We start from the raw sequence: 13,756 nt of genomic DNA, 5'->3' as shown, positions 1-13,756 counted from the left end.
TGGGTGAAGCCCGGTATCCAAGAGCAAGAGTTTAGCGGTGGAGTCGAGCGAACGATCGCGTGTGTAAGCTTGCCTGTGTGAGCACACGCGGGTGTAAGCCTGCTTATGAGTGTGTGTGCGTGGGGGTGCGGTTGGACGGGAGGGGAGAAGGGAAGACATCCATTTTGGCAGGCACACCTGCCAAGAAAGGCAGGGTTTTTTCAAAATGAAAAATCTTCATAAACAACTGAAGAGAGACGGTGCGGCCAAGATCATGGGGCTGAAGACTGGCGTTTCCACTTGTTTTCTATAAATAATTTCCCTATCCTTTTGGGGAGGAGGGTAGACTGTGTTCTCGGTTGCAATGTTCAGGCAGTTCCTTTCGTTTTTGTTCCGCAGCCCACTAAGAAAACTAGAGGTGAGCTGGTGGGGAAGTGCCCGGCTTTGATTTAGAACCCAGAGTATTTGCTTAGTCTTGGGGAAATTATTAACAATAATAATGGTATTTGTTAAGCGCATACTATGTGCAAAGTACTGTTCTAAGCGCTGGGGTAAATACAAGGTAATCACTTTGTCCCACGTGGGACTCACAGTCTTAATCCCCGTTTTACATATGAGGTTACTGAGGCCCGGAGAAGTTAAGTGACTTGGCCAAGGTCACGGAGCTGACAAGCGGTGGAGCTGGGATTAGAACCCATAACCTCTGACTCCCAAGCCCGTGCTCTTTCCGCTAAGCCACGCTGCTTCCAGATATTATTAAGCTCGTCCTCAAGACTGTGAGTTTATGATCAACATCGGCATTTATGTGCACAACACCGTACTGAGCTCTTGGGAGAATACAATACAATAGAGTTGGCAGATACGTTCCCTGCCCACAGTGAGCTTACAGTCTAGTGGGGGAGATAATAATAATGATAATGATAATAATAATGTTGGCATTTGTTAAGCGCTTACTATGTGCAGAGCACTATTCTAAGCGCTGGGGTAGATCCAGAGTCGTCAGGTGGTCCCACGTGAGGCTCACGGTCTTCATCCCCATTTTACAGATGAGGGAACTGAGGCCCAGAGAAGCGAAGTGACTTGCCCACGGTCACACAGCTGACAAGCAGCGAGTCGGAATAGGAACCCGTGACCTCTGACTCCCAAGCCGGGGCTCTTTCCACTGAGCCACGCTGCTTCTAGACATTTAATGTAAATAAAGAATGTAGTATTTGAATTTATAGATATGTGTTTAAATGCTATTGGACTGAGGGTGGGATTCTTACCAAAAGTGCGAAGGTCACAGACCTAAGTACAAAGATGATGCGAAAGGGAGAGGGAGCAGTGGAAAAGAGGGCTTAATCGGGGAAGTCCTCTTGGAGAAGATGTGACTTTAATGCTTTGAAGGTGGGAGGAGTGGTGGTCTGGTATATGTGGAGAGAGAGAGGATGAGCTCCAGGTCCTGGGGAGGACATGGGGAAGGGGTCAGTGATCAGATAGATGAGATTGAGGAACAGTGAGTAAACTGCTGCTAGAGAAGTGAATTGTGCAGCGTGACTCAGTGGAAAGAGCCCGGGCTTTGGAGTCAGAGGTCCATGGGTTCAAATCCCCGCCCTGCCGCTTGTCAGCTGTGTGACCGTGGGCAAGTCACTTCACTTCTCTGTGCCTCAGTGACCTCATCTGTAAAATGGGGATTAATACTGTGAGTCCCACGTGGGACAACCTGATTCCCCTGTGTCTACCCCAGCGCTTAGAACAGTGCTCTGCACACACAGAGTAAGCGCTTAACAAATACCAACATTATTATTATTAATCTACCAACTCTGTTATATAGCACTCTCCCAAGTGCTTAGTACAGATTCTACACACAGTAAGCACTCAATTAATATGATTGATTGACTGACTTTTTTTATGTTTTCTCTCTAAAGAACAAAACCCTCTGAAAGAGATATATGGTCTAACTCTGCCTCTCGTCATTCAAATCTACTGAAGGAGATTTGTGTTCATCGTTTCCTTAATCTTTCATTTTTTTTTACGGTATTTGTTAAACACTTACTACGTGCCAGGCACTGTGGTAAGCACTGGGGTAGATACAAGTTAATCAGGTGGACACAGTCCCTGTCCCATGTAGGGCTCACTGTCTTAACTCCCCATTTTGAAGTTGAGGGAACTGAGGCACAGACACATTAGTGAATAGTCCAAGGTCACACAGCAGACAAGTGGTGGAGCCGGAATTAGAACCCAGGTCTTTCTGACTCCCAGACCTGTGCCCTTTCTAACAGGCCATGATGCTTCTTCCACTGTGGGGATGGAACACCTTTACTTAATGGCTCCTCTCAATGCTTAAACGCTCTTACTTCCCTCGTCATCTTTGCTGAGCACTTACTATGTGCCAGTCACTGTGCTAAACCCTAGGGTAGAGACAAGATAATCAGAACGGACCCAGGTCCTGCTTCGCGTGGGACTCGCGTTCCCAGAGGGGTCCCCAGTGTCTAACCCAAGTCTCTTTGTGCAGTGTAAGTGATTTGGGTCTGTCCACAGTAATTAGGACATTTAGAGATGGGGAACAGATGGGAAAAATAGCAGGAGGAAAAAGGAGGAGCCAGAATCTCTTCTTTTTCCATCTGGACAACAGAATATTGTAATATCGATGATTAGTCTGTGGTGGAAATTGGTGAACGAACATTTCTGAGTTGCTCTCAGCAAATAGTATTCACTTCATGTTCAAGGCAGGATAGGATAAGTGCTTAGAACCGAGTGGAAACCGTTTGGATGTAGAGTAAGGGGCCAATTGTGCAGTGGTGGAGATAGAACCAACAGGATTTGGCCACCTTCCGAATAGACAGACTGGAGGAGAAAAGCGAGTCGAAGGTGACGCTGAGGTTGCAGGCTCGTGAGACGGGGAGGATTTTTTTCGGATTTCAGCCTTCGTCGCGTAAGCTCCCGTGCGATTCCGTCCGGAGCGGGAACTCCCGCTAGCAGCAGTCACCGGGTCTGGCCGTGGTGGTGGTTTTGTGATGATCGTTTCCTCGTTCCAGGCCGGGCACTGCTGAGGTTGACGGACAAAAAACTGGAGCGGATGGGCATTGCCCCCGAGAGCGTCCGCCAGCACATCCTGCAGCAAGTGCTCCAGCTGAAAGTAAGAGAAGAAGTCAGGAACCTTCAGTTACTTACGCAAGGTAACCGACGGTCTCCCAGCCCCGGGAGGACCAGGGGATCGCGGAAGGGATGGGGAGGAAGTGGAAGCTCTCTGGGAGGAGGAAAAGGAGATATGGTATTCTCTCTGACCGGATTCAAGGAAGATTTGAAAACTGAGTTGGGAAAATGACAACCCACCAACCTCTTCAGTTTGTGGATTAACCAGGATTCTCTCGTGACCCGTTCTTCCGCCTGCCATTTTGTTCGTCGGAAACCTTCCATCCACACTAAAAGAATCCTCCCAGGGGCAGCTTGTCTCAAAGTGAATGAGGAGTGGGAGTGACTGTCTTGGTCTATCCTGAGCAAACGAAGAGCTTGGCTCCCCCATTTCTGAAGGACCGATGGCTAGGGTCCGATAGAACGACAGTTCAAGTAGGTCTGTTCGGTCCTCAGTTGGAGAAACAGAACATCCTGGTGGATAGAGCAAAGGCCTGGGAGTCAGAAGGACCTGGGTCCCAGTCCCAAATCCACCACTTCCCTGCTGTGTGACCGTGGGCAAGTCACTTAACTTCTTTGTGTCTTGTCTTATGCTGTCCAGTCATATCTGACCCAGAATGACTCCATGGACACATCTCTCCCAGAACACCCCACCTCTATCTGCAGTTGTTCTGGTAATGATAACGATAATGATGGTATTTGTTAAGCACTTACTATGTGCCAAGCATTGTTCTAAGCGCTGGGGTAGATACAAGTCCCCGATTAGACCGTAAGCCCGTCGAAGGTCAGGGACTGTCTCTATCTGTTACCCATTTGTACATTCCAAGCGCTTAGTGAAGTGCTCTGCACATAGTAAGCGCTCAATAAATACTATTGAATGAATGAATGAATGAACAAGGTAGGTTGTTCCACGTCGGGCTCGCAGTCTTAATCCTCATTTTAAAGATGAGGTAACTGAGGCACAGAGAAGTTGAGTGTCTTGCCCATGGTCACACAGGAGACAAGTCAGGATTAGAACTCATGATCTCTGACTCCCTAGACCCTGCTCTTTCCACTAAGTGATGCTGCTTCTCTACATAGTAGCGTTTATACAGTGTATACATTGATAGTGTATATCATAATGGTAAAAATACGGAAGTGGTTTACCATTGCTCTGTTCCACGCATTCAACTTGAGTCTCAGCTCTCGACTCTCTCCCGTGCCGCTGCTGCCCAGCACAGGTGAGTTTTGACTCGTAGCAGATGGCCTTCCATTCGCTAGCCACTGTCCAAGCTAGAAATGGAATGGATAGGCCTCTGCTTGACTCTTCCTATCGCAGTCGAAACCGGTAGAGTACTGGAAACTCTCCAGGCACGATCCTGAGGGGGTGCCTCAGTTATCTCATCTGTAAAAGGGGGATTAAGACTGTGTGCCCCATGTGGGGTGTGGACTGTGTCCACCCTCATTATTTGTAGCTACCCCACCGCTTAGTACAGTGCGTGGCACATATTAAGCGCTTAACAAATACCATGTAAACAATATATTGTCCCGGGACGGTCAGTGTAGCTTGTTTTCTTGCTTGTGAGAATCGTGCATGAGGAGCAGTACACTTTGAAACCTTTTTTACCCTTCAAGGCAGTAAGAACATGTAACCTCTTTAATAAACAAGCACGTGGAACGCGAAGAAGGCCTGGACATCATTTCTAAGTAATACTTGAAAGGAATTCTGAATAAAGGCACTAGAGCGCATATGCCACGGAGGCCTCCGGAACTGCTGTGGTAGCACAGAACAAAGCTGAAGTTTGGAGGAAAACCCGCGTTTCATTTAAGCACTCGAAAAAAACGGTTTCGGCTGTTCTTCTTTCATCTAAGATGTGGTCTGGAAGCTGAACAAACTCCATTAACCACAGAGTGGTCGGCTATGTCTTTTATTTAGGATCCTGTTTTGTGTCTTCGTAAATGAAGAAACATAACTAAATATGTGTGTTGGAGTGTCCTGAATATTTTGACCTCCAGCCACCCGATGTGATGACTGGCAAAATGTGCCTGAAAGTTTTGGAGACCTCTGGAAGAGGCAGGTTTGGTATTGCATTGAAATGAACCCATCAGTGATTCAGATTGGCTGAAGAAACCTCATGGCAGAGTCAAACTTTGGGATGTATTGAGCACTTAGTGTGTGCAGAGCACTGTACTAAGCGCCCGGGAGAGTACACAATACAGCAGGGTTGATCGTCATGTTCCCTGCCCAAAATGAATGTCATGGGGATTGGTTTGGATGCGCGGAAACACAGGCGAGATTTAACTCAGAGCACCTTGCTTCCAACCACCATCACTGGCGGGGTGACACAGAAGAGTTTGTTTGACCAGAGTTTCAAAATGCTGAACGTGTGCAGTTCACGTTTGATTCATGAATATCCACAAAACCTTCTCCTGCGGGGTAAAAGAGCTAGGGATTAATAAAACATGGCTCTTGGGAGCCTTGAATGTATTTGCCTTACCAGTGTGCTTTCCACGGCCTTTAGCTCCACCGATGCATGGTGCATAAGGCTTTTTCCTCAGCTGCTGCCTGAGTCAACCAGAGTACACATTTTGTCTGGAGAGGGTGTTGGGAGCTTCGGCCCGAGTCCACTGTGAATTTCATGAGCTCTGTAAAGCTGCGGATTATCAGTCTTCTGTATCCAGTTCTGTTTAGTGAAGAGCATCTCATTGGGCTTTCGGGTGTGCCGTTTGAACTCATCTTCGTGGGATCGCAAATCCCTTTTTATGTGGAAGTGGAAGGGGATTTGACAGAAAACTTTTGGCAAACACAGAGCCGCTCTGAGGAAGATAATGTTTTTTTAAACCTGCAAATCGGTTCAGTGCCGGGGCAGTCAGACCAGCCGGATCTCCCCCAAATATTTAGGGGTTAGATGCCGGGGTGGGGCAGAGGATTCAGAAGGCTTGGCTTGGCCTTCCTGTGGTCTGTCTTACCATCACTTAAAATCTATATGATGTGGAAAAGGAACGTGCTGTCGTGCACTTAGATCATGCATATTTGATTTCTCATCTATCAGAGTCCTAATCCGCAGAAATATTATGCTGAGTAAGTTATAAACACAAATATCTGAATGTCACTTCGCCTCCAGATACACTCACAAGTTAGTGGAAAACTGTGATCATTTCTTCTTGAGAAGACGGAATCATGCATCTTTAGTGCTAAGTGCTTGCAGATAATGTTTTCTCCATACCCTATAGATAATAATGTTGGTATTTGTTAAGCGCTTACTATGTGCAGAGCACTGTTCTAAGCGCTGGGGCAGACATAGGGGAATCAGGTTGTCCCACGTGGGGCTCACAGTTAATCCCCATTTTACAGATGAGGTAACTGAGGCCCAGAGAAGTGAAGTGACTTGCCCACAGTCACACAGCTGACAAATGGCAGAGCCAGGAGTCGAACTCATGACCTCTGACTCCGAAGCCCAGGCTCTTTTCCACTGAGCCACGCTGCTTCCCGTGGATAAATAAATACCCGTGGATAGATAAATACATGCCCCCTCAACCCAGACACACACGCTCATTTACGCAGCTACTCTGTACATTCTGCATTCAGTATGCCCCTAGGAGAGCATCCTGCATCCTTAAATTAGGTATGCTAAATAAACCTGGCTTACTGAAAATTGTTGTATTTTTTAAAGTGCTACAAAGTACTGGGGTAGTTACAAAATAACCTGTCGGGTCCCAGTCCCTATCCTATACGGAGCTCACACTCTAAGGGGGGGGAGAAGAGATATTGAATCCTCACTTTACAGAAGAGGAAACTCAGGCACAGAGAAGTCAAGTGACTCGCCCAAGGTCATGCAGCAGGCGAGTGGCAGAACCAGCATAAAAACTCAGGCTCTCTGACTCCCGGACCCGTGCTCTTTCCGCCTGGCCACACCGCTTCCCAATAATTGCTCAATACGTGCAATTGTTCGATGGGATAAAGTTCCCGAAATTGCTACACCCTTGCAGTCACTTGGAAGCAAGTGGAGGAATCTTTTTATTTGGGTATATGCAATAGAAGTGAAGGATAATAATAATAATGTTGGTATTTGTTAAGCGCCTACTATGTGCAAAGCACTGTTCTAAGCGCTGGGGGAGATACAGGTCATCAGGTCGTCCCAAGGGGGGCTCACGGTTAATCCCCATTTTACGGATGAGGTAACTGAGGCACAGAGAAGTTAAGTGACTTGCCCACAGTCCCTGCCTTTGGGGAACGTACAGTCTAAACTGGGAAGACAGCAGATATGGATCGTTTTCACTGAGAGTTGGAGGGCAAAGATATATACCACCATTAACAATAAGACTATGGAAAATTAATTCATGAATAACAGAAGAATGAATAAAGTGTCCAGATCACTCTATATATATGGACTGGCCATTGCGACGATCAGGTCCTGGGTTCTAATCCCATCTCTGCCACTTCCCGGCCGTGTGACCGTGGATGATTCATTTCACTTCTCTGGACTTCAGTTCCTTAATCTGCAAATTGAGGATTCAATACCAGTGTTCCCTCTTACATAGACTGTGAGCCCCATGTGGTATCTGAAGATCTTCTATATCTCCCAGTGCTTGGCACATATTAAGCGCATAGTAAATAGCACAATTAATGAATTAAGGGGGCCCTGGATGTTGGAAATGGATGGGGGGAGGCCTCCTGGAGGAGAATGAAAGTGAGGAGGGCTGCCAAGACGGGGAGGACTGTAGTCTAATGGATTTGAAATGTCCAGAACTGCCAGTATGAGGCAGCACCGGCACAAGAGAAAATCAGAGGACAAGAGATCGCGACGTGGATTAGTTCCCCAAGTTAATCAACCCTATCTTTTCCTGTTGTTTCTCTGGAACAGTCTTTCTCAATAATGAGACGTAGAGAAGCAGGGTGGCTTAGTGGTTAGAACCCAGGCCTGGGAATCAACCCCCCGATTAGACCGTAAGCCCGTCAAAGGGCAGGGACCGTCTCTATCTGTTACCGATTTGTCCCTTCCAAGCGCTTAGTACAGTGCTCTGCACATAGTAAGCGCTCCATAAATACTACTGAATGAATGAATCAATCCCGGCTCCGCCACTTGTCTGCTGTGTGATCATGGGCAAGGCTTCTTTGCGCCTCAGTTACCTCATCTGTAAAATGGGGACTAAGACTGTGAATCCCAGCGTGGCTCAGTGGAAAGAGCACGGGCTTTGGAGTCAGAGGTCATGGGTTCGAATGCCGGCACGGCCACTTGTCAGCTGTGTGACTTCGGGCGAGTCACTTAACTTCCCGGTGCCTCAGTTCCCCTCATCTGTAAAATGGGGATTAAGACTGTGAGCCCCACGTGGGACAACCTGATTCCCTTGTGTCTACCCCAGCGCTTAGAACAGTGCTCGGCACATAGTAAGCGCTTAACAAATACCAACATTATTATTATTATTATTATTAAATGGGACAGGGACCTTGTCCAACCTGATTAGCGTGAATCTACCACAGTGCTTAGTACGGTGCCTGGCGCATAGTAAGCTCTGAACAAATACCATAAAAGAAAAAGGAAGCATTGCCTCGTCACCCTCATCTCCCACGTCTCTGATTTTCCCAGCCCTCGTTCACCCAACCTCCCTAGTCAACAATCAGTGATAAATGCCACGATCAAGATGCAGCCTGGTCTCAATGACCCTCCCTCTGGTGTCCGTGTGATTCCATTGGCTGCCCTGCAATAGGTTGTCTCTGTCCTGGTCACCTCTGACTTTTCATTCTCACGCAGGATTAAGTTAATCAGGAGAGAGGGGAGCTCGGCAGCTTTCTACAGGAGACTCAACGGGGTCGCGGAGCTGCTTTGGCAAATATAATAATAATAATGTTGGTATTTGTTAAGCGCTTACTATATGCAGAGCACTGTTCTAAGCGCTGGGGGAGATACGGGGTCATCAGGTTGTCCCATGTGAGAAACAGCGTGGCTCAGTGGAAAGAGCCCGGGCTTGGGAGTCAGAGGTCATGCGTTCGAATCCCGGCTCTGCCACTTGTCTGCCGTGTGTGTGGGCGAGTCGCTTCACTTCTCTGTGCCTCAGTTCCCTCATCTGTAAAATGAGGATGAAGACTGTGAGCCTCACGTGGGACAACCTGATGACCCTGTATCTCCCCCAGCGCCTAGAACAGTGCTCTGCACATAGTAAGCGCTTAACAAATACTGGCTATTATTATTATTATCATTAATCCCCATTTTACAGATGAGGTAACTGAGGCACAGAGAAGTGAAGTGACTTGCCCACAGTCACACAGCTGACAAGAGGCAAAGCCGGGAGTCGAACCCATGACCTCTGACTCCCAAGCCCGGGCTCTTTCCACGGAGCCACGCTGCTTCTCATCTGCAGAATACCCCAGAGAAAAGTTGCTCGGAACTCGAAACGTCATTACTGTACTTCGTGCCTGCCTCAGTCTGGATTCTTGAGACGGAAAACACGTCTTACATAACAACACAATGATGGTGCAAAGCTATTTTGGAATTTTCCAACTTAGCCTATCGCCAAGAGGGCAGAAATACTGCAGATTTCCTGAGCTGCCTAGGATACAACGCTCGAGTGTAATCAACCTTCTTTAGCGAAGGAATTATATACAGAAAGATTCCTCGACGGGGTGCGCGGTGTATGGACCGTTCCTTGAGCAGAACTACATTCCTGCAGACTTTTATGTGAAAGAAAGAATCGATCAGAATTTATCGAGCACTTACTGTGTGCAGAGCAGTGCACTGGTTGCTTTGGAGTGTATGGTATAACAGAGTTGGTAGACATGCTCTCTGCCCACAGAGAGCTTACAGTCTGGAGGGGGAGACAGACATTAATATAAATAAATCGCGGATACGTACGTGAGTGTTGTGAGGCCGAGGGAAGGGGTGAATAAAGGGTGCAAATCCGAGGGCAAGAGCGACGCAGAAGGGAGTGGGAGAAGGGGAAACGAGGGCTTAGTCGAGGAACTTTGGTTACATCGTTTTGAATCTGAACATCTTTTGAGTCCGGGTTGTCCCTGGGTTCAGTGAGGGGGGGGGCGTTATGGTGACATTCCCATCGACGCCTCTGATCCGCAAACCTGCTTCTTGCTCCAACCTTCTCCAGGTTTCTGCCCCTTCGTGGCTTTTCGGCTCTCTGGTTTTGGGTTTCCTTGACTCACCAGCCCATGTGCTCCTTGGACATCATCTCACCCTTGACGCCTTGTGGGAATGTGTCTGCCATATTGTGATATTATACTCTCCCAATCACAGAGTACAGTGTTCTGCACATAGTAAGCGCTCAGTAGATACGATTGACTGACTCTTGTCTTCCTGCTGCCCCGGCACTGGAGACCAACCTCACGGGCTTGGGAGTCGGAGGTCATGGGTTCTTATCCCGGTTCTGCCACTTGTCAGCTGTGTGACTTTGGGCAGGTCACTTAACTTCTCTGTGTCTCAGTTACCTCATCTGTAAAATGGGGATTAAGACTGTGAGCCCCATGTGGGACAACCTGATGACCCTGTGTCTCCCCCAGCTCTTAGAAGCAGCGTGGCTCAGTGGAAAGAGCCTGGGCTTCGGAGTCAGAGGTCATGGGTTCGTCTCCCGGCTCTGCCCCTTGTCAGCTGTGTGACTGTGGGCAAGTCACTTAACTTCTCTGTGCCTCAGTTACCTCATCTGTAAAATGGGGATTAACTGTGAGCCTCACGTGGGACAACCTGATTGCCCTGAATCTACCCCAGCGCTTACAACGGTGCTCTGCACATAGTTAGCACTTAACAAATACCCACATTATTATTATTATTATCACTGTTATTAGAACAGTGCTCAGCACATAGTAAGCCCTTAACAAATGCCATCATTATTATTATGAACTAGCCAAATTGATGTTCCTCAGTCCCAGGACCGTCAGAAATGCTACACCGAGGGATGGGAGAAAGCGGTCAATCAATCACTGGTATTTATCAAGAACTTACTGTGTGCAGGGCACTGTGTTACGCTCCAGAAAGAGTACAGTAGAGCACGTAGACATCATCCCTGTCCTCAAGAATGCTTAAAATCTAGTGAAGCCCACAGGCCGTAAAATAAATTCCCAAATGGAACAATACATACAAAAGTTCAGCAGCGTGGGTTGGGGGTGTTTAGGTGACATGGAATTCTGAAGTGATAATTGGAGGACAAATAGGATGGAGAGTTGAGAGTTTAATCAGGGACGTCTTCCTGAAGGAGAGGTGAGTTCAGAAGGGCTTTGAAGAGGGGGAGAGTGGAGGTTGGTCAGAAGTTAAGGGAGAAGGAGTTTCAGGCAGGAGGGAGCGAGGGAGCAAGGAGTCAGCAGTGAAAGAGAAGAGAGTGGGGCACAGTGAGTATGTTGGCGTGAGAGGAATGCAGCCGGGGCATAGTAGGAGATAAGTAAGAATAACTCAAAGCCGATGGTCAGGAGTTACTACTTAATGTTAAGAGGAATCCACAAACTTTGGAGAATTTTGAGGAGCGGGGAGATGTGTACAGAATGATTTTTTTAAGAAAAATGATCCGGGCAGCAGTGCGAAGAATAGACAGGAAAGGGGAGATGCTGATGCAATAGCGGAGTTGGGATATGACAAGCGTTTGGATCAGCGTGGTAGAAATTTGAACGGAGAGGGAGCAGATTCCGGAGAGGCTGTGGAGGAGGAAGCGGTGTGGTCCACCGGAAAGAACGCGGGTCTGGGAGTCAGAGGACCTGGGTTCCAATCCTAGCTCCGCCACATTCCTGCCGTGTGATTTTAGACAAATCACACGACTTCTCTGTGCCTCTGTTCCCTCATTTGCAAAATGGGGATTCAATACCCATTCTCCCTCCTACTTAGACTCCTAGTCCCATGTGGGACCTGATTATCTCGTATCTACCCTACTGCTCATTGAATTGCGTGGCACATCATCATCATCATCATCACAATGATAATAAAAGTAATAATAATGGTATTTGTTAAGCACTCACTTTGTCCCAAGCACTGTAGTATGAATTGCATGGCACATCATCATCATCATCATAATAATGATAATAAAAGTAATAATAATAATGTTGGTATTTGTTAAGCGCTTACTATGTGCAGAGCACTGTTCTAAGCGCTGGGGTAGATACAGGGTAATCAGGTTGTCCCACGTGAGGCTCACGGTTAATCCCCACTTTACAGATGAGGTAACTGAGGCCCAGAGAAGTGAAGTGACTTGCCCACAGTCACACAGCTGCCAAGTGGCAGAACCGGGATTCGAACCCATGCCCTCTGACTCCCAAGCCCGGGCTCTTTCCACTGAGCCACGCTGTTAAGCACTCACTTTGTGCCAAGCACTGCACTAAGCACCGAAGAAGTATCATAATTAGTATTAGAAGGAGCAGAGAGTTTGAAATAGAAAGAAAAGTCTAGGACAGGGTCAAAGTTACAGGCTAGCGAGACGGGGTTCATTGTGAAAAGGGAATTTATCTACCAAGTCTGTTGAACTGTACTCTTCCGGACACTTAGTACAGTGCTCTGCCCACAGTAAGCATTCAATAAATGTGGTTGATTGGTGGTGACGTGCTCAACTGCGACCGGAAACCTAAATGGATAAGAGGGGTTGCGAGGGGCAATAAGTAGTTCGGTTTGGGATAGGTGGAGTTTGAGCTGTCGGCTGGACATCCAGGTAGAGATGCCCTGAAAGCGGGAGGAAATGTGAGACTGCCCAGAGGTCAGAGCTGGAGATGGAGATTCGGGAATCGTCCACATAGAGGTGGTAATTGAAGTTTGGGAGTGAATGAGTTCTGTGATGATAATCATCATCATATTTGTTAAGTGCTTACCGTGAGCCAAGCACTGTTCTAAATGCTGCAGTAAATCCAATGTAATCAGGCTGGGCACAGTCCCTGTCCCACATGGGGCTTACAGTCTTTATTTCCATTTTACAGATGAGGTAACTGAGGCATAGAGAAGTGAAGTGACTTGCCCAAGGTTACCCAGCAGGCAGGTGGCGGAGGCAGGATTAGAAACCAGGTCCTTCTGACTCTCGGGCCCATGCTCTATCCACTAGGCCACGCTCATTCTCGCGGGTGTAGATGGAGAATAGAAGGGGACCCAGAACTGAGTCTTGAGCGACTCCCACAGTTAGGAGGTAGGATTAGAGCCATTTAACAATAATAATAATAATGTTGGTATTTGTTAAGCGCTTACTATGTGCAGAGCACTGTTCTAAGCGCTGGGGGGATACAAGGTGATCAGGTTGTCCCTCTTGGGGCTCACAGGCTTCATCCCCATTTTACAGATGAGGTAACAGAAGCCCAGAGAGGTGAAGTTCATTCAATAGTATTTATTGAGCGCTTACTATGTGCAGAGCACTGTACTAAGCGCTTGGGATGAACAGGTCGGCAACAGATAGAGACAGTCCCTGCCGTTTGACGGGCTTACGGTCTAATCGGGGGAGACGGACAGACAAGAATGATGGCACTAAACAGCGTCAAGGGGAAGAACATCTCGTAAAAACAATGGCGACTAAATAGAATCAAGGCGATGTACAATTCATTAACAAAATAAATAGGGTAACGAAAATATATACAGTTGAGCGGACGAGTACAGTGCCGTGGGGATGGGAAGGGAGAGGTGGAGGAGCAGAGGGAAAAGGGGAAAATGAGGCTTTAGCTGCGGAGAGGTAAAGGGGGGATGGCAGAGGGAGTAGAGGGGGAAGAGGAGCTCAATCTGGGAAG

At 47.6% G+C, this 13,756-nt stretch overlaps 1 protein-coding gene and 1 non-coding gene across 5 annotated transcripts in view; one reads left to right on the top strand and one right to left on the bottom strand.

Annotated features, from left to right (window-relative positions):
• Positions 1-13,756, top strand: part of SAMD12 (sterile alpha motif domain containing 12) — a 275,112-nt gene that overhangs the window by 119,847 nt on the left and 141,509 nt on the right. For all 4 annotated transcript variants that reach the window (XM_029064093.2, XM_029064092.2, XM_029064097.2 and 1 more), the window contains exon 4: positions 2,997-3,137. In XM_029064093.2, coding sequence (XP_028919926.1) covers positions 2,997-3,137 — 141 coding nt within the window. The remainder of the gene's footprint in view (positions 1-2,996; positions 3,138-13,756) is intronic.
• Positions 4,324-4,461, bottom strand: LOC114811771. Its single transcript, XR_003759467.1, has one exon. It is a non-coding gene; the product is annotated as a small nucleolar RNA SNORA7 (small nucleolar RNA).

This window comes from Ornithorhynchus anatinus, chromosome 4, assembly GCF_004115215.2.
Source record: "Ornithorhynchus anatinus isolate Pmale09 chromosome 4, mOrnAna1.pri.v4, whole genome shotgun sequence".
Classification (NCBI taxonomy): Eukaryota; Metazoa; Chordata; class Mammalia; order Monotremata; family Ornithorhynchidae; genus Ornithorhynchus; species Ornithorhynchus anatinus.
The sequence above is the reverse complement of the archived record's forward strand: the minus strand, read 5'-3'. Positions and strand labels throughout refer to the sequence as shown.